This window comes from Orcinus orca, chromosome 11, assembly GCF_937001465.1.
Source record: "Orcinus orca chromosome 11, mOrcOrc1.1, whole genome shotgun sequence".
NCBI lineage: Eukaryota > Metazoa > Chordata > Mammalia > Artiodactyla > Delphinidae > Orcinus > Orcinus orca.
Window position 1 is genome coordinate 4,131,812 of NC_064569.1, and position 27,330 is coordinate 4,159,141.

General features: G+C 52.4%; 2 protein-coding genes across 2 annotated transcripts in view; both read left to right on the forward strand.

The window, feature by feature from the left end:
- PRMT8 (protein arginine methyltransferase 8) overlaps positions 1-27,330 on the forward strand; it is an 81,346-nt gene that overhangs the window by 29,696 nt on the left and 24,320 nt on the right. Inside the window, exons 2-4 of the mRNA XM_004279010.4 lie at positions 3,194-3,379; positions 12,941-13,096; positions 15,159-15,222. Coding sequence (XP_004279058.1) covers positions 3,194-3,379; positions 12,941-13,096; positions 15,159-15,222 — 406 coding nt within the window. The remainder of the gene's footprint in view (positions 1-3,193; positions 3,380-12,940; positions 13,097-15,158; positions 15,223-27,330) is intronic.
- On the forward strand, positions 16,517-26,647 carry LOC105748477 (forkhead box protein R1-like). The gene is given in 3 exon segments (XM_049693996.1): positions 16,517-16,652; positions 23,246-23,331; positions 25,847-26,647. Coding segments are annotated over 3 exon segments (933 nt in total). The 3' UTR covers positions 26,558-26,647.

Genomic DNA, 27,330 nt, shown 5'->3' on the forward strand with positions numbered 1-27,330 from the left:
ACTTCCCCCCGCCCCACATGGCTCTTCCTGCTGACTCACTCATTCCTGTTAATGTCACCACCACTTTCCTAGCCACCCAGGCTTGAAATGTTGAAGTCATCTCTGATTCCAGCTTCTCTCTTCTCCCCTCCGTTCCGCCAGTTGCCAACTCCTGTGGGTCTATTTCTGCTAGTTCTCTTGCAGGCAGCCCTTCTGACACCACAGCGGCTCGTTATCTCTTGACTGGACTTTGGAACCAGAGGCCTCAGAGGTCATACCTTGCCTCCCCAGCCCGAGTGCCCCCCTCTTCCTTCCCCCTTGCCCCTCCTGCAGGCTACCAGCGCATCAATTTTCCCCAACTAGAGCTCAAGCCTAGAACTCCCTGGTTACAAACTGCCAACAGCTCCCCGTCGTCTCGTATTTAAATACAACCTCGGGGCTTCCCTGGTGGCGCAGTGGTTGGGAGTCCGCCTGCCGATGCAGGGGACGCGGGTTCGTGCCCCGGTCCGGGAAGATCCCACATGCCGTGGAGCGGCTGGGCCCGTGAGCCATGGCCGCTGAGCCTGCGCGTCCGGAGCCTGTGCTCCGCAAACGGGAGAGGCCACAGCAGTGAGAGGCCCACGTACCGCAAAAAAAAAAAAAAAAAAAAAAAAAAAAAATTAAAATAAATAAGTAAAATAAATAAATAAATCAATACAACCTCTTAGCCTGGCTGTAATCTCTGACAGCCCCATCTCCCACTATCTGGGCCGAGTTCCCCAGGAACACTCACTGCTGTTCCACACTTTTCCTGGTTGCGGAAGCCACACCCTCCAAGAGCTCCCTCCCGCTGTCGCCCCCACCACAATCTGTGGAGAAAGCTCCCAGCAATCCCGGGCCTCTCTGACTCTCTCACTGAAGTGACTTGTCTCTCCTTTGAACCCCCAGAGCAACCTGCTTGACCTTCTCTTGTAAAACAAATCTTTCTCCGTCATCCAGTGGAGACTCGGGGTCTTCCGCTTCCACCAGACAGCGTCCTTTGAGGGCGCGGTTCCCACACGTCTGTTTCTTCCACGGGACCATACAGCACTCACAGCCGCCGACGTTCAGTGGGTATCTGTGGAATAAGGAGCACCAGCCCAGGTGGTGATCCTGGGGACCATACTCCACTGCTGCTCCCCACCCCAGGCCCAGCCTCCTGGGACAGGGCACCCTGTTAGCCGCTTGGCAGAGCGTACGTCCCCCTCTGCGGGAGGCCGAACTGGGCTGACAGCCTCCGGCCCCAGGGCCTGGTTCACAGTCACCTCTTTGTCCCCGTGACCGGTGGTTATTGAGGTGAACGGACCCTGAATCCATCCATCTTTGCCTCGTGATGCCACGCGTGACGCGTGATGCATGGTGTGTGGTGGGCACTTCGTAAGTTGGCACCGTCGAAAGAATCTCAGGGGACCCCATGAAAGGGACCTTGAACTCAGGGTTGAGTGGAGCTCTGGGGTGCAGGAGGCCCCTGTGACCTTGACCATGCAAGAGCCTGGTCCAGCTGGGCCTTTCTCTCTCCTTAATATATTTAAATGGAGTCATGATTGGGGTGAGCTTCACGCACAGAGCCTCCTCCAGCTTTAGAGGTGACTGCAGCCAGCACGGGAGTGTGCAATTGACAGTCTATTTTTAGCCTCCTGGAGACCGTGACCAACATCCCAAGTGGAGGGTGGGCACACCTGCTGCATTCTAATGAGGCAGCCCGTTGCCTCTGCTGCCAGACAGCCCGGGATCGTGCCGACCTGAAACCTGATGTTGCTAAACTGGGAAGTCTGCCTATTTCCCAGAGGCTGTAGCCTAGATACACCAGGAAAACAGGACCATCACCCCACCCTCCCCAGCTTGCTCCCCTCCAGCCTGGGACTCTGGGCATGATGGAGGGGATGGACTCAGATTTCTTGATCTTGCTCTAGGACCTCCCTGTTTCCCTTGCTAGAAAGGAGATAGTAAGTCTGCATTGACCCAGCTTACAGATGAGAAAACTGAGGCATAGAATAGGGAGATGTTAATGTACTCTGAGTACTGCTGCTACTACTTATGAGAATAACAATAATAGAGCACTTACTATATGCCAGAAACTGTTCTAAACCCTTTACAAATATTAACTCATCACTGAAAATAGATTGTTCAGAATTCTGCCCCTTTTGAGGCCTTTGCTGTGCCGTGCACATCTGGATTTCCTACACTTCAGGGAAAGGTGTTTCTTCTCCCGGCAGAACAATGCTTCTGCAGTGAACTCTGAGCCTCTGGGCGTCCATCTCCTCCTCTGTCCTCCCGTTAGCCCGTGGAGGAGGAAGCGCTGGTCAGTGCCGGGCAGCAGCTGTGGTGTGTGGAGCTGAGCTGGCTGTCAGGGTCGGGGAACCCAGGAAAGGGCAGTGCACTGGCAGGAGGCTGGCTGTCAGTGTGGGCACTTGCATTTCAGAGGAAACGTCTGCTGATGTTCAGAGTAAAACTGTGAATCAGAAACTGGGAATGGTGGAGCAGCAAGACAACAGGTGTGAGAAACCAGAACCTAAGAGACCTGCATTTTGGGGGCCAGGTGCTGCTTGCGGGGTGGAGAGAAGTCCAGGGGCTTGAGCTGCCTAAGGACGCAGGTGGGACTCATTTTAAGAACTCAGACTCACGATGCGCTGGGCCCTTTTCTAAGCACTTTCCAGACACCAACTTGTCTAACACTCAGGATGACTCTAGGACGTGTGGACCATTTTATTCCCGTTTTAGAGTTGGGGAAACTGAGGCACCAAGAGGTGAATAACTCTGTCCAAGGTTGTGTGGCTGCGAGTGGCGGGGCTGGGATTCACGTTTCGGGGGGCTGGCTCTGGAATCCGTACTCCAGCCACTCTGCTCTGGGATGCTGTGTGATGCCATTACGTCTTTCCCTTTATTCGCCTCTAAGAGATGGTATTATTGTCCCCATTTAACAGATAGGCCAACTGAGGCCCAGATCTGCTCAGGTCACCCACTAGTAGGAGACGGAACTGGGTTAAATTCAGGTTGGTTGGGCTCCTGGGTAGCACACCACCATCCCACACAGCACAGCCAACAGCTTGGGGACACCATTGCCCCTTCGCTGGGGCTGCTGGGGCTGATTGGAGCCGGCTTGGGGCGGGGCGGGAGCGGGAAGGAGGGAGGGTAGAGTCTCAGAGGGCAGGACCTCATGGGTGCTGTTCACACCTGCCCCTTCTCTTCCCCGCAGGTGAGCAGCCTACCCTCGCAGCCCCCGCAGCCCGTCGTCCCAGCCAAGCCTGTGCAGTGTGTCCACCATGTGTCCACTCAGCCCAGCTGCCCGGGACGGGGCAAGATGTCCAAGCTGCTGAACCCGGAGGAGATGACCTCGAGGGACTATTACTTCGACTCCTACGCCCACTTTGGGATCCACGAGGTAAAGCATCCTGTGTTGGTGGCCGAGCGAGGCAACCCCAGTTCCGCTGTGGCTGCCCCGTCTCCTTGGACAGCATCATGTGTGCAGCTCTCTGCTGTCATGAAGGGAGTTCTCCCCGTCGCTCGAGGGCCCTGGCCCTGTCTCCATCCCGGGGGCCCCACAGGCGGGGGCTCAGGGCCAGGCTTGGAGCAGGTGAGCACGTGAAAGCACGTGTTTGGGTGTCCCTCAGCCAAGAGCCAGGGGTGCTTCCGTGGTCCTTGTTTTACGGGCCAGCACCCTCGCCTCTTCCTGACCCTGAGCCTGGGAGGTCCGGGAGGACCGGACGTCCTTGGTCCTTTGCTACAGAAGCTCGGGTGCTTTGCAGCTAGCGTCCCAAGGCCACAATGACCTTCTGGCATCATCATGTCCAGTCCTCAGTCAGGCACGAGCCCTCAGGTTCATCCTGGACCAATGAGCACTTCCAGGGAAGAGTCAGCAGGCTTCCTTGGAAACCTGGCTCTGTCTGACATCCTGATTGATTCTCAGGAAATTCTTATGTCTAAATGCCGTCTTCTTCCATAGCAGGGAAGATTGATGTTAGCTGGAGAACAGAACAGAGCTACCCGACTAGAGGCTTCCTGGCTGCAGCGGGGGCCACAACAGTATTTTTACCTCCCTCCCCACCATCTCCAGCACTTCCTCACCCCAGATGAACAGCTGACACGAGCCGAGTGCTTGCTCAGGGCTGGCCACTCTTCTGAGTACATTATATGTGTCGTTTCATTGATTTCCCAAGAGCTCTATGAAGAAGGTACTTCTGTTATCCCCTCAGTGTGACGACATCGAGAAAGGAACAAAAGCTTGTTCGCTATGCAAATGCTTTTTGAAAACAAGTCCCAAAGCTCCCCTTTCAATTACATGCTTCTGTGAACCCTTCCTGTATCCAAACGGTGATGCGGCATTGCCAGAAGTGTGTTTACTAAGTAACAGGCAACGAGTTTTTGAGTGTCTGCTCCACACTGGGTATTGCTCCCAGCATTTTATGTCACTGGCTCATTGATTCCTCAGGTCAACCCTGTGAGGTTGGTATTATTATTTGTCCCCATTTCACAGATGAGGATATAAGACCTTACGAATCTTATCAACCTTCATTCATCTTTGCTGATTCCTTTCCGTGCAAGGTCACGAGCTGATACACGCAGAGCTAGAAATGAAACCTTCACGTTTGGGGGACCCGGGGCTTCATCTCCTAATTTCCAGGCCATACAGCCTTTCTTTCTTTCTGGAAACTTTGGCTTTGTTCCTGCTGGTCCTTTTGCAATTTCCCATGGAGGTAGAGGGTGGAGGGGTTTGGCCCCTGAGGACTGCTCTCCCGGTCAGAGCATTAATTAAGCCTGGGGCCTGCAGGGGAGGGGCTGGGCCCTGTGTTTAGTTCTGGGGGCCTGGCCCAGGGGGGCCTGTGCAGCTGAGGCTGCAGCTTCCGGTGGCTTCCACTGGGGTGGGGTTGCGATGGTGCACGGAGCCCAGTCCTAGGCCTGAGAGGTGAGAAGGTCTGGGAGGGAGGAAGGGTGCTTTCAAGAGCTTCCCTCCTCAAGACCCTGCCTCTAATTAAAGGACAGTCCTGTGTCCTTGGGCACCTGTCTCAGAGCAGATTGCTGGGAAGAGACAGCAGTTCCAGGGATCCTAAAATGCCCCCCTTGGGCCTGCCTGGACCCCCATTAGGGACCAGCCGAAGGCAGTGTGCCCCTCCCATCCGCCCTCCCGTCCTCAGGCCCCAGCCCCGCAGAGCCCCCTCCCATTGATTCCTCCCACCCCTCCCTGCAGCACACGTAGGCACCTAGGATGTGCCCTCCGGTGCTGTTACATCTCTATGATTCCTTCAGGACGGGGCTCCCCGGCGCTCCGCACACTGTCTGGTTTGTCTGGGTTTGATGAAACAGCAGCTCAGCTCATCACTCAGGCACTGCCTGGTCCCCACGAAGGCCGGGCATCCGGAGCGTCTGATCTTCACTGGGAGAAGATACCCAGGGTCACCAGATACATATAGTATGTACCAGGCTCCCTCCATTTCATGTATTGCTAGAAAAATCAGACCTGTTCCTGCACATACACAAACACAGTGCAGACTGAGCTAATGAACTTGGAGTAAAGGATCTTCAGGTCACCATCTCATTTCTCTCCTTAGTAACCTGTCCGAGAATAGTTTTAGCAGCCCTTCGCACTGGGAAGTACTTCTGATCACCCAGCTTAAATCCTTCTTGCTGCTGCTGGGGGCCAGGCCTAGATCCTGGCTCCTGGGGAAATGCATAGGTCTTTAACGCTGGGGCAGCTAGCTGGCCTCCCTTCATCCCTGAGCTTCCCTTCTGGCCTGTTTGGGCTCCACGATCATCTGCTGTAAAAGGAGGTGAGGGCAGGTAGATGGCCTCCTACCGTCGTTCTCTGCAGACAGGGCCTGTTCATTTCTCGTTGTCAAACACAAGGGATCTCCTTTCCGTGCCAGACGGCTCGTGGCGATGCCTTTGCTTCCGCAGTCTGGACAAGACCCACGTCTCGCCATCCCATCCGGAGCCGAGCTGGCCCTTTGCAGCCTCTTCCCGTCATTAACAAGATGCTCACACGGGCGGGCAGCGGCACTGCCAGCTCGCTGATTAACGGTGATCAGTGAGTGTTTGGGAAACATGGTGCAGGCTGGATAGGGGTGGTTTAGTCTATAAATGCAAACAAGAAGTGCCGAGTGGCAGGGGGACAGCGCAGGGAGCTGGAGAGCACAGCAGGAGGTGCTTCTGGACGCTTTTCTTCTTGCATCCCATGGCCTCTCCTGAGATGACTCCATGCTCAGCCTCCGGAGGTCAGGGGCCTGTGCATTCCAGACCAGGGCCTCTGTGACAAGAAAGGAGTCCTGGACAGGAGCAGATGTGACAGATGTGTCCTTGTGCACAGAGGGGAGCGGCCCAGCCCCACGGCCTCTGAGATCCTAGCTCTGAATTCTCGGCATCTTGAACGGTCAGCCTTGGGCATGGGGCCTCAGCTGCCAGGAGAATCCGCCCCAGTGGGGCCCTGTTCCCAGCCCCCCAGCCCTGGGCGCTGAGCCCACTCCTGGCCAGCTATCTTCTTTGCACAATCTTACTGCAGGGTTTTTGGAAATAGATTCTTCAGGGCCTCATTTCCCAGCAATTAGTCAATGTGCTGCCATGTGTTCAGTGGGCAGCAGATAAAGTCACCCACAGCTGGGGGTGGGAATTGTTGTCACTGAAGAGTGGCATGCTCCTGGCTGAATGTCTGGAGACGTCTTTGGGCTATTCTCCTTCAGGGGTGATTAAAGCAGGGGTACAGGAAGGGTGGGGAGAGACTTTCTTTGAACAGGGTGAGTAGGGGAAGCCTTGCTAAGCCACAACTTCTCCCCCGCCCCCAGAACTTTGTGCCTTCGGAATGAACTCCTGTGGGCTGGAGCCTTAAAGAAGGGAAAGGGGGGCCAAAGAAGTGATGAAAGATAATGAATTAAAGGGGGCCCCTTGGGGGGATCCCTTTTAGCAGCAACAGGACCTGCAGAGATACTGGGCCAACCTCATTCCATCAGGAAAGGCAGTGAGAACTTTGAACGACGAGTATGATTGAGAGATTTCTGAACCTGTGTCATTATTCTGCCTCCGTTCCTTACTCACCCTCAACAATTTCTTCACAGAGATGAAAAGGTCACAGTTTTCACAAAGAACAAGAGGTAGCACTTTTGTAACACTAACTCTACCTATTTAGTCATGACAACAGCCCTATGAAATAGCTTCTCTTTTTACCCCATTCTCTAGATGAAGAGATTGAGACATGGAATGCTAAATGATGTTCTGGGCTGGCCGGAGAGCTCCAAAACTTCGGAGCTATGATTCGTGTGCAGGAGTTGGGCTCTGTCGTTACAGAGCACCAATTTCACACCGTGCCCCGTGCCTGGTTCTAGGGATACCGTCTTGCAGTCTTGTGGTCTCACAGTTCCGAGGCCTTGTCCTTTTGATGTCGAGCAGTCTTGCAGTGTTTGGTTCTAGAGAGCTTCTGGAGGGAGAGGTTGAGCTCACTTTCGAAGTAGTTAAGAGTCAGACATGAACTCAATTTAACCAAACCCTCACCTTATTCAGTTTCTAATATGACCAAAGACATAAGCCTTGGGGCAACACAGGAGGTAGTGCTGGGCTGAAAAGCAAACACAAATGTTTTTAGCCCCTGTGGGGCCCCAGGCCCTGATACAGGACTTAAAGTCCCGCATCCCAACCTACTCAACTCCTAAACCTGCTCAGCCCCTGATTGGATTGAACTGACCAGCCCATCATTCTAGCTGCCTAACAAAAGAAAGGCTATTCCCTCCTGGAAAAAGAACAGCAACAGACTAACTTCACCACTATTGATCCTTGGACACCGTCTATGGCATAAAATAAAAATGATAAGACCTGTGAAGGAACAAGAGAATTTGGTTCATAGTCAAGGGAAAAATCAGTCAATAGAAACAGATCTATAGACGGCCCAGGTGTTGGAATGATTAAATAAAGATTTGTAAATAACTGTAATAAATACGATTTTAAAAAATTTCTAGGAGGAGATGGATATAATAGGTGAAATTGAAGTCCTACAACTGAAAAATGCAATAGCTAAACCAAATATTCGCTGGATGGGATTAATAACAGGATACGTAGAAGAAAATATCTATGACCACGAGGACAGGGAAAGAGAAATCATTGAAACTGAAGAATAGAGAGAAAAAAATTGACAAGTGAACAGAGCCTCAGTGACTTTGGGGACAGAATTAAGTGGTAAAACATGTGAGTAATTGGAGTTCCAGAGGAGAAGAGAAAGAACGGGACAGAAAAAAATGTTTGAAGAAATACGGAGGATAAATATCTAAAACTGACAAAACAAACAAACAAAACCCCAGCAACTCTCTGGATTGATTTGCTCAAACAATGAGTCCACATCTGAAACAGCCTCTGCGGTTGTAGTCAGCATCTGATTACGTTTAGGATGATCCGTAGCCATCCTCCAAGCTCCATCTCTCTTCTGCACAGGCCAGATCGGCAAATTGGATGTGGATGTGGGTTTCCTGGAATTAGTCCCCTGGATTAATGGGTCTCATGGAGCTAGCGTTCCAATAGTTCAGAGCCAGTGTCCAACTATCCTCAAAAATCTGTTTATTTTCCTTTCTCCAATGCACACATGCTGGTAAATGCCTGCAGGTCATCTTGGGGAAGACTTGGAGAAAGATTAACAGTACACATTTTTGTCAACATAACAGGGTTTCTCCTCATGTGACATGGCCTCCCCTTCCTTTAAGGGCTCCTACATCTATAAATTGGCTCAGGTCTGGGAATCCACTGAGGGGCCATGACTCCCTGTTTTGGTGATTCGAGCCTGACTTCCATTCATGAGACCTATAACTTTTCTGCTTAAACAGATCAAGTCAGAATTTAGTGTGTTTTCCACTGTTTGTTTTCTAGAGGTACTTTAATGAACTGGCCAGCACCGTAGGTCTTGGTGAGCCCGACTGCCCTGAATACTGCTTTGGCTCTCCTCTCCTTTACAGTAGCCATGCCCACCTCATCTTTGGCGATTACACAGTACAGTTTGGTCCCCGATACCCCAAGATCCTAGCTGGATATTGTTCCCGTGGCAACTAGGAATCTCAGTTCCCAGTGTAATCTCTGATCTATAGAGAAGGGCACACAGAGCTCTTCAGGGCTACTGGACTTCCCTCATAAACTTCTTCCTCACAGCTGCGGTGAGAGGTCTGTTCTCTGGCATTGCTGAGCGAGTCTCATGTGACAGATGGATTTTAACATTCCAGTCTCCTGAAGTCTTTGGATGCCTTCCTCTTCAGCAGATCAAGGAAGTTCTGGCATTTCCACTTCATTTAGTGTAGACTAACTTTTGGTCCATGTTTCAGTCAATCAACCATGCCAACTGTTAGAGGCATTCCAAGACCCTGGAGGTAAAACAGTGAATCCACAGTCTTCGCTTAGTGGACCTATGTCAATAGACTTGGCTCAATCCAACTTTATGTTCCCTCCATCGTGATCCCTCACCCTTACTATACATCCCCACATCTATTCCCTATATTTTAATCTATATGTTAGAAGTATCATGCAGTTCTTTTGGTGTGTATCACACCTCCTCATGGGTCACTCTTTGTGCCTTGTTCTTTGGGGTCTGCGTGGAGTCAAATCCAGTTATGGGGTTTTTGGGGATGGGTCCTGAGGAGTATTAACATTACCTGGCTAGCAACTACCTCAAAGGACACCAGTACGACTCTTCAGGAAAAGGAAAATGAACTTTCTTGGGCAGGGGTAGAAGGTGTTTCTACTGGCAGAGAATACGGTAATTTAGGGACTTGAGGTCCCAGCTTCATCAGAATCTGCCTGTATGTTCCTATTCCAATTTTCAGGACCCTATTCTTTCCCAACAGATGACTCAACTTTAACAAAAGAGGCCTTGCAAGGATGGGAATTCAATTTGTGTTGTAATTCAGGCAGGATTAGACTTTGGCTTTGGTTTTCAGAAATCTTGACCCTGCAAGAAAATAAGGTTTTTGTTCCTTTCTTTTATTTTCTTCCTTTTCTTTTCTTTTTTTTCCCAGAAGTCATAGAAGTTTTCAGGTGCTCTATGAAGACCTTGAGCTGGGAATTTAAATCCCTGAGCTCATCATTTTCTTTTTCTAAGTTTTCTAGCACAATTAGCAATAACCAACCAACAAATCCACCCCATTACATTCCTTACTTTGACTAAAATGTTCTAAGGTGGCAAATACTTGGTCATCCGGAGTCTTGCCTTCTGTAGGAACTTTGTCACCAGTGTCTAAGGCTAAAACTTGAGTAACTCTTTTGCCATTTCACCAGTGCCCTCTTCACCAATGGCAATAGACTTCTTAGTGCCTTTAAATCTAATCAGATCAGAAAACTAATTCCAGAAAACTCAGAACCAATTCAGAGAACCCATTCTTAGATTCTGCTCCATAGGAGCTATTCTTGGTGTGAAATTTTGTATCGGTCAGGGCTCAACCATGGAAGCATCTGTATAAGTTCAGTTCAGGATTGCAGGGAATTGGCTCATGCAGTTGTGTAAGGTTGTTGTCTCCATGTCTGATGCTGAAGCTTGAAGTAGGTAGGTTACAGGGTAGGTAACCAGGAAACGACTATGAATGCAAACTAAGGGGAGATCAGGAGTAGCTACAACTCATAAGCACAAGCTTGAACCCTATGAGGATGGGCTGAAACACACATCCATTCTATTGCCTTTGACCTTGGTGGGGAGCATATCCTATAGAGGCTGGAGTGTTTCACCTTGGAGCTAAACACACACACACCTGGCTCAGGAGTCAGAGAGGCTGAAGGCAAGGGTAGAGCAATTGTAAGCCCAGCTGCTGCTTCGTGCCAACAAGGTGGACCAACCCATCAGCAGTGACAAACGTGAACTACAGAATGCTTCCTGCTTCCTTGGTATCTTCTGAATCTCGTGGGAATCTCCCTCATGAACCACCTTGACTAGAGACATAGTAGAAAGACAATTCTGGGAAATATAGCTCCACCTGGTAAGGTGACTGATTACAAAGCCATCACACACGTGTGCACAGAGCTTCAAAAACATGAAGCAACATCTCCAGAGCTAGAGGGAGAAAAATACATCCCACTGTTGAAGATTTTTGAACACTTCTTTCTTGGTGATTGATAGAACAGATACACACACAATAAACAGTAAGGATGTAGAAAATCTGAACAACACCATCAAACAACCCAGCGTACTAGGCATTTATACAACATTGCATCCCCAGAGTACAGAATACACATTTTCTTGTTAAGTGCACATGGGAACATTCACTAAGATAGATCATATGCTAGCCCATAAACACATCTCAATTAAGTTTCAAAAGACTGAAATCATGTAGAGGATGCTTTCTTGGTCATAATGGAATTAATTTAGAAACCAGTAAACAGTAAATTATCTAGAAAATCTCCAATATTTGGAAATTAGGCAACAACTGAGAACAGGGTCAGAAATCACAAGAGAAATTAGAAAATATTCTCAACTGAATGATAGTGAAAGCACAGCGCTATGGACCTGATGTTTGTGTGCCCCTCCCCCCACCCCCGCACCAAGACTCATGTGTTGAAATCCTAACTCCCCATGTGATGGTGTTAGAAGGTGAGGCTTTGGCGAGGTAATTAGGTCATGAGGGTGGAGCCTTTGTGAATGGCATTAATGCCCTTATAAGAGGCCTTGCTTCCTTGCTCTGCTCTCCATCATGTGAGGATACAAGGAGAAGGCAAACCAGGAAGTAAGTCCTCACCAGACACTGGATCTGCTGGCACCTTGATCTTGGACTTCCCATTCTCCAGAACTGCCAGACATACATGTTTAAGTCACCCACTCTATGGTAATTTGTTATAGCAACTGAAGTGACTAAGACATACAACATATGAGAATTTGTGGAATGCAGTTAAAGCAATCTTTAGAGGGAAATTCATAGCTTTTTAAAAATATCTATTTATTTATTTTTGGCTGCATTGGGTCTTCGTTGCTACGTGCGGGCTTTCTCTAGTTGCGGCGAGCGGGGGCTACTCTTCATTGCGGTGCACGGGCTTCTCATCGCAGTGGCTTTTCTTGTTGCAGAGCATGGGCTCTAGCACGCGGGCTTCAGTAGTTGTGGCGAGTGGGCTCAGTAGTTGTGGCTTGCGGGCTCTAGAGCGTAGGCTCAGTAGTTGTGGTGCACGGGCCTAGTTGCTTCGCGGCATGTAGGATCTTCCCGGACCAGGGCTCGAACCTGTGTCCCCTGCACTGGCAGGAGGATTCTTAACCACTGCGCCACCAGGGAAGTCCCCTCCTGTGATGCTCTTAATGACACTCTGAAGTGGACACTGCAGTCCCCTTAAGGGAGGCACAGAGAGGATAAGTAACCTGCCTGAAGCCACACAGCCAGGCAGCATCAGAGCCAGGATGCAGCCCCAGGCTGTCGCCTCCCTCTTACCAACCTCTTGCACCTCCTCTCTGGCTGCCAGAACAGTCGCTGCCGGCCCCGGCACTGAGGCTGACGTGGAGTGGGTGCCGCGTGTTTGGGAGCCCCTCGGGTTCACCACCTAGTGAGAGGCCCGCGTACCACAAAAAAAACAAAACAAAACAAACCAAGCAAATAGAAAAAGTACACACACACACACACACACACACACACACACACACCCTCCTTTAATAACCTGTTTCACGACAATTCTCTCACGATGGCAGAAAGTTCTGCTTCAGGTCTAACTTAAATCTCTCATGCTGTGTTTGTATTGCTCCTTTCTTTGGGTTTTTGTTAAGTTGGAGCTTTCCCAGGTCTGGACGTGAGTTTCTCCTTTAATGGCACAAGGCGCTCTTTCGCCTTGTAAGGGGCAGAGTTTTAGGACGTTGTGTGTACTGATGTGGGAGCCCCTGGCACAGCTGTCCTCTTCCGTGGCTCTGCCCCGTGACAGAACTGAGGTCCCTGAGGAATTCGTCGGGACAGCCCTGGGCCCATGACCTGACAGGTGTGCGCCCAGGTGCCCTGAACACATCAGCTCTACCTTTCCTTCCATACAGGAGATGCTGAAGGACGAGGTGCGGACGCTCACTTACCGGAATTCCATGTATCACAACAAGCACGTGTTCAAGGACAAGGTCGTACTGGACGTGGGGAGCGGCACTGGGATCCTCTCCATGTTTGCTGCCAAAGCAGGGGCCAAGAAGGTGTTTGGGGTGAGCATGCCACTCCCTCCACTGGCCTCTGCAGGGACGCTTCCTTGCTGGGGTCACACCCTCCAGACGGAAGTCAGACATAGCTCTCAGGAGGTGGGCAGGCTCCCGGGCTCCCTGTCACCTGGGCATTGCTCCTGGCCTTGTCCCGGAATAGCTGACATTTGTGGAGGACTTTTGACTTTTCCGAAACCATTTTGGTATCATCACTATCTTAGAGTCCTTAGCCCTACTGTGGGCTGTGGTGGCAGGGCAGGGTGGCTACACCTGTGAGCTGTGGTTGGAATCTCCACTATTCCACTCCCGAGAAGTGTGATCTGGACAATTCACTTCTCTTCTGTACCTCGGTTTCCCCATCTATAAAATGGGCATAATTACAGTACCTTGCCCACGGGGTGACTGTGAGGAGTGAGTGATTTTAATATGTAAGCCAAGTGCTTAGAAAGGCGCCTGCGTAAGTCAAATGCTCAGTAGTTATTAGTATAGTCGGGGCCCTAGGTGGTAACAAGACGGGCTTCTCTCTCTGTTCTTTAAAGGCAAGTTGGTAGATTTAATTCTGCTGTTCTGGCCGCTGTTGCCTCTCCAGCTAGAGGTGGTAGTGGTGGACCTTCTGGGAAGGCTCCCACAATGCAGCTGCACACAGCCTGAGGACGGGGGGCTGGGAGGCTCCGGAGCTGGGAAGAAACTGAAAAAGAAGAGCTCTGAGCTTCCGACTGACATTTGAAAAATGCAGTGGGTCTAGGGCTGGAAAATGGGAATTCATCTTGATCAAAACTCAAGGCACACTGCAGTCAAACAACACGCAGCCCGTGCACAGAACAGCCCAGCGCAGAGGCTGGCGGGGAGCTTTCAGTGGGGCTTCGGTAGCTCGGTCATCCCGCAGCCTGTCCTGAGACCCCCCTGGCTCCCGGTTGACTAGAGCCCTCCAAGTCCCCCTGTCCCCCCATCAGTGCCTGTCCCTAAGCCCCGGCAGGAACAGCATCCTCCTCCATGCCTGACCCGGAAGGTACCGGGGCCCTGGCTGGAGGGGGTCTCTGGGACCCCTGACCTGTCTCAAGACACCTCTGTTGTAGCCTTGACCGGGAAAGCTATGATGTACTCACCTGAGGTGCGTGTTGAGGGTACGGGTCCAGCCCGGACACCCAAGGTCAAGTCCTTCACGGTACTGTCCCTCCCCACGGGCCAGCCTTCCTTCCTTCACAGGGCCTCCCCTCCAGGATGGGGGCTTCTGGCCAAGGGACCGACTCCCCTTCCAAGGCGCTCACAGAGCCTCAGGGCAGGACGTACACCCCCTGTAACGCCCCACCCTCCCTTCCAGGGTGTCTCTGAGGCCCCAGCTCAGCTCCGGAATGGGACGGGAGCCCAGGGCTGAGCCAGGCTAGGCAGGGCTGCCCGTCCTTCTCTTCCAGGTGCGGGGCTCCCTCTGTTTCCAGCAACCTGGCCTCCCCGCCTGGCCCAGGCCTCCTAACCCCAGGCTGGGGCTTGGTCTGCTGTTCGCACAAGGTCCTGCTCTCAGCGCATGGTCAGCGAATTGCTCAAATACCTTGGCCCTTTGCTTAGGAGATCTGGGGAGCCTGGAAAGACTTCTAGATTCAAAAGAACCAGTTCTTTCAAAGGTGGAGACTGCGGAAGGGATGAGAGTTAACAGGCGTCTGCCGGTGGGGTGGGGAAGGATCTTAAGACGCCCGGAGGCCCTGGACCGTGCGGTTTCACCAGGGAGGGCTGGGGGTGGGAGGATGACCTCAGGGAGGCTCACAGCCACTCTGAGGGTCTCTGCCTCCCACCTCCTCTCCCGGGAGGGCAGTGACTGTGCCAGGAGAGTGAGGCCTGCCAGCCCCTCCCAGATCTCCCAGCTCAGAGACTGGGCCCTCCATGGTGGGGCAAAGGCAGACCAGCGGAAGAGCCCGTGAGTCGGGAGGGCTGCGGATTAGGTTTTCATCTGCCACGAAGTAGCTGTGCAGCTGTGGGCAGGTCACCTCACCCCTCCAGACCTCTGCCCCTCCGGCCGTTACACTGGCCCTGGACATACGGTGATTCTTCCTCCTTTGCTCTGTGTCCTTTCTAGATTGAATGCTCCAGTATTTCTGACTATTCAGAGAAGATCATTAAGGCCAACCACTTGGACAACAGTAAGACTTAACCTCTGCGTGCTTTCCCGTGGATGGAAGGGGGTGAGGGGACTTGTACTTTCTTGTCTGGGTGGCAGAGACTGACATAAGAGCGCTTGGCCTTGGAAACGTGGAGGCCAGCTGAGGCCCTGTTAGCAGGACTGTGCCCACGGGGCTCCGAGGGTCGCATTCCCTGCCAGGTCGGCCAAGGGCGCGTCTGTCCCAGCGCAGCCTCCAGTGAGCCCAGCCTGAGGCTACATCCTTCATTTCCAAGCCCTCGGCCTGGCCCCCAGCTGTAGGCATCTGTTGAGTTTTGCAAAATGGCAACCATTCCTCCACCTCTTCTCGCTCCACGAACCCTAGCCCCACCTCTCTTGACACCCACCGAGTGGCGTCCCCCCAGACCCCAGGCTCTTCCTTTGGAGAGATGCAGTCCTCTCACGCCACAGCCCCTGCCGCCGATGGGGCTGTCTTGGCGAGTAGGTTGCCCTCGGGAGCGGGACCTTCTTGCAGCTGGAGTCTGAGTATAAAGATATGTGCGTTCCCTTCCCTTCCTCTCCTCACTCCCTTCCCACGTGTTCGTGACATCCCCGGCCCCTCCCTCTGGGACCCGTCCTGAACACACTCACCCCCGCAAGCGTCCCCGATCAGAAGAATTTCTGTATCTCCCATCAGTCAGCGGGATGGGATTTAGTCCCCAGGCCCTGTGCTGAGCGGGGCCACATCACTCATTTCCTAGTTTATAAACTAGGAAAACAAGGTCGGACTTTCTTCCTAAGGATGATGAAGACTTTTTGAAGGATTTTAAGCAGCGGAGGAGCATTCTCTATGGTGAATGGGTTGGGATAGGCTGTAGGCATCAGTGTGCGGGTAGAGACTACTTCATAGCCCCGGGGCCGGGGTGGGGGGGGCCGGTTAGGCCTCTTGTGTGGCCAGGGTGGCAGCCGTGGAGGTGGGAAAAAGTGACCTCTTGGGCGATGCTGGGAAATAGAGGCCAGAGGACCCGCTGACGGACTGCCTGGGGCAAGAGAAACAAGACGGGAGCAGGGCTGGCTTTTTGCCTTGAGTAAGAGTGGCTGGTGGAATGTTGAGTGATAGGAGGAAGAAATCAAGGGTTTTCCTTAGCATGCGTTGGGTTTGCGATCCCTGGGGAGATGCAGGTGGACGTGTAGAGTGAGACTCGGATATGAATCTGGAGTTCCAGGGAGGGTCAGGCTCTGTGCTTGGGGGTCTTCAGCGTATAGATGTTATTTAAAGCCCCAGAACAAGTTCCCTCAAGGATAATGTAGAGATACAGGAGAGAAATGGGCCAAAGATGGAGCTCCTGCGCATTTCAACATTTGACGGTCAAGCAGAGGAGAAGAGGCCGCAAGAGGCAGAGAAGACACAGTCAGTGAGGTCAATGGACCTTCGGGAAAGAGGAGTAAAGGAGGAGGATGCCCACGGATCAAGTAAGATAAGAACAGAGACGTGACCGTTGAACGATTGTGACGATGGAGGATATTGGGGTTCTTAACAGGCACAGACTGGATGGAGGGTGGGGATGGAAGTCCAGGTAAAGTTGGTTAAGGAGAGACTGGGAAGGAAGGGCTATAAATAACTCCTTTTGCTGTGATGGGGGAACAGAAAAACGGAACTGTAGCGACAGGGAGAGTTGAGACCAAGGAAGGGAGTTGGTTTTTAAGGATAGGAGATATGGAAACATGTGAACAATTCCGCTGTCCTGTAGATAGACAGAAAAAATTGCAGATTTGGGAAAAAGTAAATTCAGAAGCAAGGACTTTCAGTAGGTAAGAGGGGGTGGGATCCAGAGCACAGGTGGAGGAGTGGGTCTTCTTCTTGGAGAAGGGACAGCTTAGCCACGGTAACAGAGGGGACGTGGGGAGTGTGGGTCCGATGGAGGTGGGCTGCTGGAGGGAAGCCCCGATTTGTTGCTTCCATTTTCTCAAGGAAGAAAGAGGCCGTCGCTGGCGCGGGAGACGGGGAGGGGAGGGTGTGAGGGTTTTGGAGGGAGATGAGAAGTGATGGGATGGTCTTGCAGAGGGAGGGAGGGAGGGCTGGTGCGGGGGAGGGTCAGCGCCCGCTGGAGATGGGTGGACACAGACCTGCAGGGGCCCCGACCTCCCTGGTGTGCGGCTGTTCCCAACCACGTCCAGCAGCCCCGGTCGGAGCGGAGGGGAGGGCCAGCTGGATCTGGGCGCCGCTGGGGACACAGTGGAGGGAGGGAGGAGCCAGTGGTTGATCACAGTAATGGACCACGGAGTCTAAGCTGGGGGACGAGGGAACGAGGGAGTGAGGGGCGGTGGTGGGCAAGTGGAGGGGGCCGTGAAGAGTCCAGGCGTCCTTCCAGCCTGGGTAGGGGAAACGTGGCTCACATCCCCTCACCCCGCCCTCCGGGTTGGTGTCCAATCTCGCTTGTTTGGGGGAGAAAGGTGTCTCTGCACACTCGTTGGGAAAGTCCTTGACCCGGGCAGAAGGGACAGAGAGGGTTCCTCTCGACTTGCCTACGAACGATGGAGAAAGAAAACCGGCCAATTCTTTCTCTACAAGGGAGACGGAGCCTGGCGTCCTCGTGTTTTCATCTGACCTCCCTCCCCCAACTCTGAGAAATACGGCAAGTGTTTCTCCCCACTTGAGAGGTGTGGAGACTGAGGTTAGGAGATGTGGGGCAGAGCCTCTGCTCTCGGCTGCCGTTCCTGTGCTCTTTCCCAAAGTGTGTTTAGTTTGACGAGGAAGCACCGGGAGCGCCTGCCGATCCTGAAAGTGAAAGTTCAAGCCTCTTAGGACGGGAGGGTGTGTGCAAGTACCTGTGGGACCAGATTCCTCTCCGAATTACTGAGTCTCAACCCTGGGGGCCCCCAGGAGCCTCCAAAGAATATTTGGACCCTCCCCTGCCTCTGCCCTTGTTTCACTGCACAGTGATTCCTGCCCTCGGGGGTCTGTCCAACCCCCTTGCCCTGTATCTGTCTCTCTCGCTTCCAGCTTTTGGGGTCTGGTGGGCCAGCCTCCCTGGCTCACCGCGGTCCTCTGCAGAGGGTGATGGCCCTGCAACCACAGCAGAGTGGGGACGGGCGCCCAAATGGGAGGAATCCCTGGCCTTCGGGAGGGGAGGGGCAGCATCCTCAGAGGCCCCTCTGGCTCACAGCTCGAGGTCCCTCCTGCCCTCCCCTGCCTCCAACTCCTGTAATGTTTTTATTCCCCTTCCTTTTTCTCTTTCCTCCTTTTCCTCTTATTTCTTTAAACCTTCGGAATATCCCAGTTTACAGAAAAGGGGCAAATACAGCTGTTTTTTCCTCTGAGTCTTGGAGCAGGCTGTTGACACGATGCCCTGTCATCCCTAAGCGTGTTAGTGCGTGTTTCCTACAAACAAGGGCACTTCCTACGTAGCCACGCGCAACCATCCAAATCGGGAGGCCAGCTTCCACCACCGTCATGGTCTTGTGCTCAGGCTCCATCTGAGGTGGGCTTTTGACGCAATAGCATCCTTCTCGGCAAGAGGACTTGGCTCTGACCCGCCCACTGCACTTTGTTGTCCTGTCCTGGTTTCCTTCAAGCTGGAGCTGTCAGACTTCCATTAACCTTCGTGGCCTTGAGGCTTGACAACCACAGGCCAGTGTTCTGTGGGATGTCACTCAGTTTGGAGACGTGGGACACCTCCTCACGGCTGGATTCAGGTCACCCGTCCTGGAGGGATGCCTCGGATGGGATGCTGCGTCCTCACGACATCCTGGGTGGCGTCCCCGCAGTGTAGATGTGTCCTGTTGCGACAGCATCTGCCTGGATCCCTGGCCTGGGTTATGTCCGCCAGCCATCTCCCCGTTCATTAGTGATTAGTAAGGTTTTCTGGGAGAGGTACTTTGAACCGTGGAAATACGTCCTTCCTCCCCGTTAATTGCCTGTCTTATTCAATCGGTCATCACTGTTGGTGTCAGTACTTCATCTGATGCTCAAATTCTCCCTGACTTGGTTCCTGGGAGCAACCTGGAGCTGCCTCTATGTCCTGTCCACGTAACCCCTTCACTTCGCGTGAGCTTCCTTATCTTGTGGGACAAATGTTCCAGGCCCATCTCGTACTTTCCACGCCTCTGTTCTAGAATCAGCCATTTCTCTGCGGAGTCTTGAATCCCCTCAGTGGACGATGGCTTTTAGAAATGAGGACGTGGGGCTAGGTGTGTGCATTGATTTTAGGGTGTCGAGGCTCCCAGACTGTCTCCGTGGGAAAAATTTGCGTGTGTGCTCACACATGCTCACGTCTGTGGTGTCACGTATGTGGACGCGCATTGATGTAATGCATGTTTCCGCATCTATGCACGTTGTCCAGGACGCCTTCATGTGAGACCCCTGCTTCTAATTTAGCACCTCGGGGTTTCCTCTCATCTTTCCCCCTTTTCCATGTGATTCCGTCCTCTGACAGTGAAGCCCTGGCTGTCATCCTTCTTAATGTGTTTACATACTGGGTCAGCCCCCGTGTGTAAACAGTCGCCCACTGTCACCACCTCCTGCCCACGCACCTGCCACCCTGTGCTGGGCTCCGACCCCCATGCTGGGCAGCCCCCCCGTATGACCACCTCGTCTCTGGGCTCAGGCTCCGGTGGGTGCAGCCAGGCTGCCTCTGCGCACAGCCCCCCCGCCGCCAGCCAGGTCCCTCCAAGGGGCCTCAGATACCCCCTGGCCTGTCGTGTGCTAGTGGCGTCTGGTTTGCTCAGCCCGCCTCATGGCCCCCGGAGGGAATCATTCCCTGCTCTGTAGTTTGATGGCTCACACTTGATCCTGTGCCCAGGAGGTGACGGCCCAGGAGGGACAAAGTGTTGTCCCAGGTGAATAGCCACCCCCGTGCCCCGTGCCTGTCCTACTCCTCACACGGTCCTGGGGGCCTTTTCAAGGCAAAGCCACCTCTATTTCTTCTTCCCCGGGGGTAGCAACAGGTGGGTGGATCTGGCGAGGCCCCCGGGGCGCTGTCCTCGGCCCTAGCTCGCTCTGCCTTGGCACGTGTACTAGAAAGAGGACAGCTTGGCTTCCATGGAAATGCTTTTGAAACACTGCAACAGCCAATTGTGTGGGTCTCGGGAGCGTAGGTGTAGAGACATAAATAACAACCCAGGACATAAAATACCTGCTACCCAGAAGCAATCAATCTCCCTCCCTCTCCACCTCCGTACGGCTCCCGGGATGGGTTTGTTCCCAGCAGACGCACACCTCCACGCAGCCACCTGCGGACGTGCAGCCTTCACGTGGCTCCTGCCACCGAGAGGCCCGCACACGTGCCCAGACTATCCTCTTGCACTTCAGCACCGACAGCTCCCGTTTCCTCTGTTTCCCTGCCCAGGAGACCAGTGGGCTGCCGGGATGCTTAGGATGCGGATTCGTTTGTGAAAAGTGACAGAGGAGCTCAGGGACAGACACGTCTCTCCTTCTGCCCTGGAGCGTCAATGCCATAGACGGAGAGGCCTGAGAGGAGCACGATGCGCAGAGAGGCCGCAGGAAGGGCTTCGTCAGTGGCTCCCCACGGAGGAGGCACCTCCATGCACAGCTTGCAGGGCTCCTGGGGGATTAGATATCACACACGTGAGGCGCCTCGTACCACAAGCATGAACTGTAGGCCCTTCTTACATAAAGGAAGGACCTTTATGTAGGAAGGACCTACAGTTCTGCACTTGGCTCATTCCTGGCCACTCGCCCCGAGCCTCTTATAGACGATGCTTGAATTCTCCGTTCCTGTGACATCCCTCCATGCTTGCAGCCGTCCAGTCCTGGGATGACTCCCCTGATGGGGACCCCACTACAGCCGCCTGGGGCTGTGACTGTTCGAAGCACTTCCTTCCACTGAGGTGGAACCTGCCTTCCTGCAGCCTGACCCATGCTCTGTGTCGTCGCCTGGGGACCGCAGAGAATGAGGGGGACGCCCCTTCACCTGGCAGCCCTTCTCCCACAGATACAGGCGGCACACCCCCGGTTCCCTCACACTTTGCTCTGGTCTCAGCCCCCTTCTCCTCTGCCATGCTTCAGTGTCCCTCTCACCCCGCCCAAGGACCCAGCCAGGTGGCTGGAGGGGCCCAGATGCCTCCCTGCTAACACCTCCAGCCTGCTTAGCAGCTGCGGGGAACGCCGTGCCACACTGGCGCTGAGCGGGCATCAGCCACGATCTGCAATCTACCCTCCCGTGGCTGCCGAGCAGCAGCTCCTAACCTGCGTCCGGTCCGTGAACGTTTTGCATCCAGACTGAGAATCACACTTTACATTCACATCCAACCTCACGTTGTTAGATTTGGTCCTTCCTTACAAGCTACTTGGAGTCCCCAGAGCCTTACTCTTTGGGGGTCACCGTTCTCTGCGTGGTGTCATCTACACGCTGATAGGAGCCCTGGGGGAGTGGGGCAGCTCCCCTGGGCTGGTCTGGTTCAGCTCTGAATCAGCACCTTTGAATACAGTCGGGGAGCAGCTGTAAACCCTCACAATCACTGGTCAGCTTCCCCGCCACAAGGCCACGGAGGGGCTGCCTTGTCAGACCCCTGTGGAAGGCTGGCGCGGTGATTAAGAGCTCTGGCCGGTTCACACTCAGCTCCGGCAGATCAGCTCGTGATCTTGGATACCTGACCTCCTGGGCCTCCGTTTCCGGCTCTGTGAAATGGGAATAAGAGCGGTACGGACCACAGAGGGTCACTGTGAGCCGTACATAATTACCGTATGTAAAACCAGGGCGTGCTGGGGCCCGTAGTTAAATTTTCAGTGAATTTGCGGAACGGATGTGGGCATTTTGGTGGCTTGAAATTGGCCACAGTGGGAGTATTTACACGGAGAAATCAGCAGATGCTACAAATCAGGGCTTCTTTCCTGGAGAGCCCAATGGTTAAGTGTCTCTCAGCACAGCCCTTTGTAAAACACAACAGTGTACGATGTGCAGTTCGCAGCTAATAAATGTTAGCTATTGTTATGATTATTTCATTCATTAACTTGACTAATAGCCCTGTCCAAAGAAGGCAAGAGATTAATCAGATATAATTGTTTTTAATGAACCTGGACTAGTGGCTCCTCGCAATGGCTGCCTTCCTAACCGATCAGAAGCGGCCCATGAATAATCTCAGGACTGGGTTTCGTGCACCACTCCAGGGGAGGGGGGAGTTGTAGCCACCCCCTGGGCCCTGCTCCAGGTGCTGCGGAGTTGGCAGAGAACGGAACTGTCTCAGGGAGGGGACAGACAGAAAGCAAGTGGACACACAGCATCACAATAGAATTACAAACAGTGATGGTGCTTTGGAAGGACAGGATGGAGTAGTTGAGAAAACTGGGGGTCTGCTTTGGATGGGGTGGTCGCCCAGGCATGCCGGACCCGACTCACACCGCCTGGCGAGAGATTCTCTCCCGGCCCTGCTTTCGGCGCTGTCATGGGTGAGCCGGAATTGGGTGCGGTGGGAGCGTGTACACTACTGACAGCGGTGGGTAATCGGGTCGTGATTCCGTCCGCTCGCAGATGCAGGAGAGGGGTCTCAGGGAGGTTGGTGACGTGTACCAGGCTGCATGACAGGCCTAGATTTGGGCTCCCCTTTTGACGTCCCAAACTCTGCTCCTCTTATCAGACAAATGGAACAATAAAACCAACCACATACGTTCCGTGAAGATGATCGAAGTAACATAGGTGAAATCACTCTGCCAGCTGCTAGTCAAACGCTACTGGTGTTTTATTCTCAGAATTAGGACTAGTTTGAAGATCTTTTGTCTCTGAACTCCGTGCCCTCTTTTGAAAATTGCTTATTCATCCATCTGTTCACTCGGTAAGGATTTCAGTGAGCTGTCAAGGGCTCTGCTCCATCCTGGAACTAGGAAGCTGAACTAGACAACGGAGAGGAGGGGATCAGAGGCTGGAGGCGGGTCAGGCCCTCAGGAGGGGTGTGCAGCCGGCTCTGTGTTGCCTAAATAGGCGTGTGGGTCACGTGGCTTTGGGGCCACGGGGGCGGGGGGGGGGTGGCATCGGGGCGGCTCCACGGCCCAGTAACCTGCTCTCCGTCTTAACGCTCACGACCCTCACGCCCACTCTTCTGTGGCACAGGGTCTGCTCTGCGAGCCGGGGAGGGGCCTGAATGGGGACACCATGAACTTCGGGTTCTGTGGGGTCAGCTGACTCTGGTGGACACAGTAGGGGCCCAAAGGAGATGGGTCTGGGCTGATTTTGTTTTTTAAAGTCAAACAAGGGACCAGGAATCAGAATGACTACATTTCTGTAATAATCACTCAAGACAAAAAGAAAAAAGATCCCACTGAAAACAACCCCCCAAAATATCTGGGTGTCTAATTTGAGAACTTGAAGTTACAGGGGAAAAATCTCCCAGGTTAGAGTTCATGGGTCCCCATCGTACACGTACGTATGACAAATCCTTCTAAAACTTACCAGCCAGGGTCCTGTCACAGCTGGTTGAACAAAATTTCATCATCCTTATGGAATAGAAGCACAGCTCCAGAGGACGACCTCAGTGCCATCCTGAGAACTGACACAGTCTTAATGATGTGGGCTCCAGATTGGGAGTGGGCTTCTGCAGCCGGTAGCTAATCAGAGCCTAAATATCGGAGGCCGAGATCCCCCTTGAAAAGGTTGCCATGGAGACGAGATGCCCGGGGCTGCATGTGCCCACACAGGCCTCAGAGACAACCCAATGCCCTCACTGGGTTGCCATCAACCCCACCACAAGAGGCAGCATTTTGCAGATTGGACACTTACATCGGGGAGTTTCAGTGGTTGCTAGTGGCGACTCTGGAAAGCAGGAAGAATGTCCCTGATGATTCAGGGGGGCGATTGTATTTGGGTCCATAGAGAAAATGTAACCTCTTTTTCAAAAATCAGGATTGAGGAACTGCTGCAATTTAGAGTCAGACTGGACGTGAAGGCACTGCTTCTTCATTGATGTCAGCCATCTCCACAGGCAAACTTACAGAATGCCTTATACATGCTCAATACATATTTGAAGACTCAAAGCATGTTGGAGCTGCAAAGTATCTGAGGGATTTCTAGGTTCAATCTCTCTCCTGTTTTACCCCGATAAGGAAATTGAGGAAAAGAGGGGAGGAGCTATTTGGTGGAGGTTACTTGTCAGATGGAACGAGAATATAAGTCGTCTGCCTCCAGGACCCAAGCGTAAGGTTGTGAAGGTTCGGCACTGCACAAAAGCACCTGGACAAGGGGATGAAAGGGGCCTGGAATCCAGGCCACAGCTGGACTGAAGTGAGGTGTGCATTTTTCCTTTCACAAAGGGCCCATCTACTCAACAAGCCAAGTTGAGGGGGGGTCACGCCTGTTCGCAGAAATATTTGGATGCAGAAGGGTGATAAGAGGACAGAGGTCCAGGCTGTTCAGCATTGTAGGGGGTTAATTGATTCCTTCTGCATTTGGTAGGCAGAAACTCTGATTTTTGCTGTTCTGTGATCCACTGCACCTATGATATATCTTCTATCTATCTATCTATCTATCTATCATCTGTATCTATCGATTGTCTGTATCTATCGTCTATCTATCTATCATCTATATCTATCTATCATCTATATCTATCTATCATCTATATCTATCTATCGTCTATATCTATCTATCGTCTATATCTATCTATCTATCTCTCTATCATCTATATCTATCTATCATCTATATCTATCGTCTATATCTATCTATCTATCATCTATATCTATCGTCTCTATCATCTATATCTATCTATTGTCTCTATCTATCATCTATAGCTATCTATCTATCGTCTATATCTATTGTCTATATCTATCTATCTATCATCTATATCTATCATCTATATCTATCGTCTATATCTATCTATCTATCTATCATCTATATCTATCTATCATCTATATCTATCATCTATATCTATCTATCATCTATATCTATCTATCGTCTATATCTATCTATCATCTATATCTGTCATCTATATCTATCATCTCTATCTATCTTCTGTATCTCTCGTCTATATGTGTCTATCGTCTATATCTATCTATCTATCTCCCTACCTATCATCTGTTGCATCCATATAGATCAGGATAACAGCTAGTGGATAGGAGTGCTAGGGCAGAGATCAGGAAGAGCATACACTCTCACTGGGGGGCACCCGAGGAGTATTCTGTACATTCCTGTCTGTTGGACTGGCTTAGAAGTTCTTGTCCACATCTGCTTCCCACGGTCCTATGGAGTCCTGTCTATGGAATCATGGTTGAGCCTTGTCCTAGGCACCCAGAGTGGAGGCCATGGGGCACCAGAGGCAGGAGAAAACATCTTCCTGTGCCTCGGGGAGGTCGTGATTAATGCAGGAGGAGGGACCGACCCATAGCCCCACAGTCACGTGCAGACATTACAGAAGAGCCTTCAAGAGATGTGCAAAGAGAAAGAAAACACTTTCAAATGTTTACAAAAATAAGACAAATCAGGCTTTGCATGCAAATGATTAGGCAGGTGGATCCGGCATATATCTGCCAGGTCTTTTTCGGAATAAACTAAATTAGGTACTCTGTTTGCATTTTCAAAACTCCCATGCTTTGTCCCCTTGTGAATGTTCCTTCTGCATCCTGGGTCCTGCTCTAGCTTGAGTTCCTGCCCTTGGGTCTCAAGCCCCCGAGGAGCAGAGCTTTGACAGCCCCCTCCCCTTCCGAGCCTTTTGGTGAAGACTAGCCCTTCCTACCCTTCCTTCCCAGGGGCAGGGCTTCTGCGCAGGAAGCAGGAGGACCACACAAGCCGGGGAGTGATCAGGGCCAATGTGCCCTCAGCCACCCCCAAAAGAAGAAGACTGCCAAATGCCCAGAGGCCACAGTGCTGGAGTCGCCATCACTCTCTGGAGACCAGTGTCCCCCTCGGAAGCACTTTGCCTCTTCCCCTGGCAGCTGGGAGCTCACAGAGGAGGAGAAGGCTGAGGGCCAGGATGACAGCTCCGCTGGGGTTCTCCCGTCCCCTCACAAAAGGGCCCCCCTCCAGAGTCGGAGGCTTCGGCAAGCCAACAGCCAGGAGGGGAGGCTCTGGTCCCGGCCCCCTCTCAATTACTTCCACCTAATTGCACTGGCATTAAAAAACGGTTCTCCCTGTGGCCCCAACGTGCAACAGATCTACAGTTTCACTTGACAACATTTCCCCTTTTTCTGGACGGCTCCTGAAGGCTGGAAGAATACCGTGCGTCACGATCTCTGTTTCCGAGACAGCTTTGAGAAAGTGCCGGTCAGCACGCAGGGTGGGACCAGCACACGGCGCTGGTCCTGCCTCTGGAAGCTGACCGATGAGGGACACCGCCGCTTTGCAGAGGAGGCCCGCGCCTTGGACTCCACTCGGCTAGAAAGTATCCAACAGTGCATGAGCCAGCCAGATGTGATGCGCTCCCTCTTCGACCTTTAGTTCCACAAATCAACCATCAGCCCATGCCTTATTAAAGTTATCTGCAGGGAAAAAAAAAAAAAAAAGAACCCCACTTTGTGCCGGAAGTGCCTGACACCTACTCCTTTCAGAGGGGCCTTATCTGATTAAGCTTTGATTAAACACCACGCCCTGGAGAGCAAATCATCATTAGACACTGCTGATGGGCACCCCGGCACCACCCACTGTGAGGGCAGGGAGTAAAGCCGGTGACCTGAGTGCCCTTTGCATCTAGGAGTCTGTCATCTGCATTCATTTTCAGGAAACTCAGATTCAGGACAGAGGTGGTGTTTGTTTTCTTTTGTTTTTTACTCCTGAGTACAGGCCATTGTTTAGTTTTCCCAGAAAAGCTCAGGCATTGGGTGGTTTTTTCAGAGGATGGTGCAGACAGAGTTTCCTTTTAGAGGAAATGTTCTGATGGGACCAGCCAACCCATACATCACCCTGTGTCACTTGCACAGCCAGTGGCATCTAAGATAGCTTTTGCTCTGACCTTTACAGCAGTGAATGCAAAACGAGATTCCCAAACTCTGTGTATGTCTACGTCAAATGATCAAAAACTCAACTGAGAAGTTCCTCCTGCCGTAGAGGGAGGGGTCTTGGAAGGGACTCAGGAGCAGAGGCCATTTAGGGAAGGGCCTTTGTCCCGATCTTACCCCCGTCACCTCTCCATCGGCCGGTGCCAGATAATACTTGCCTTCTCTAGAGCCCCAACTGCGAGCCTGCACCTCACCCGTGACATTTCATTACATCAG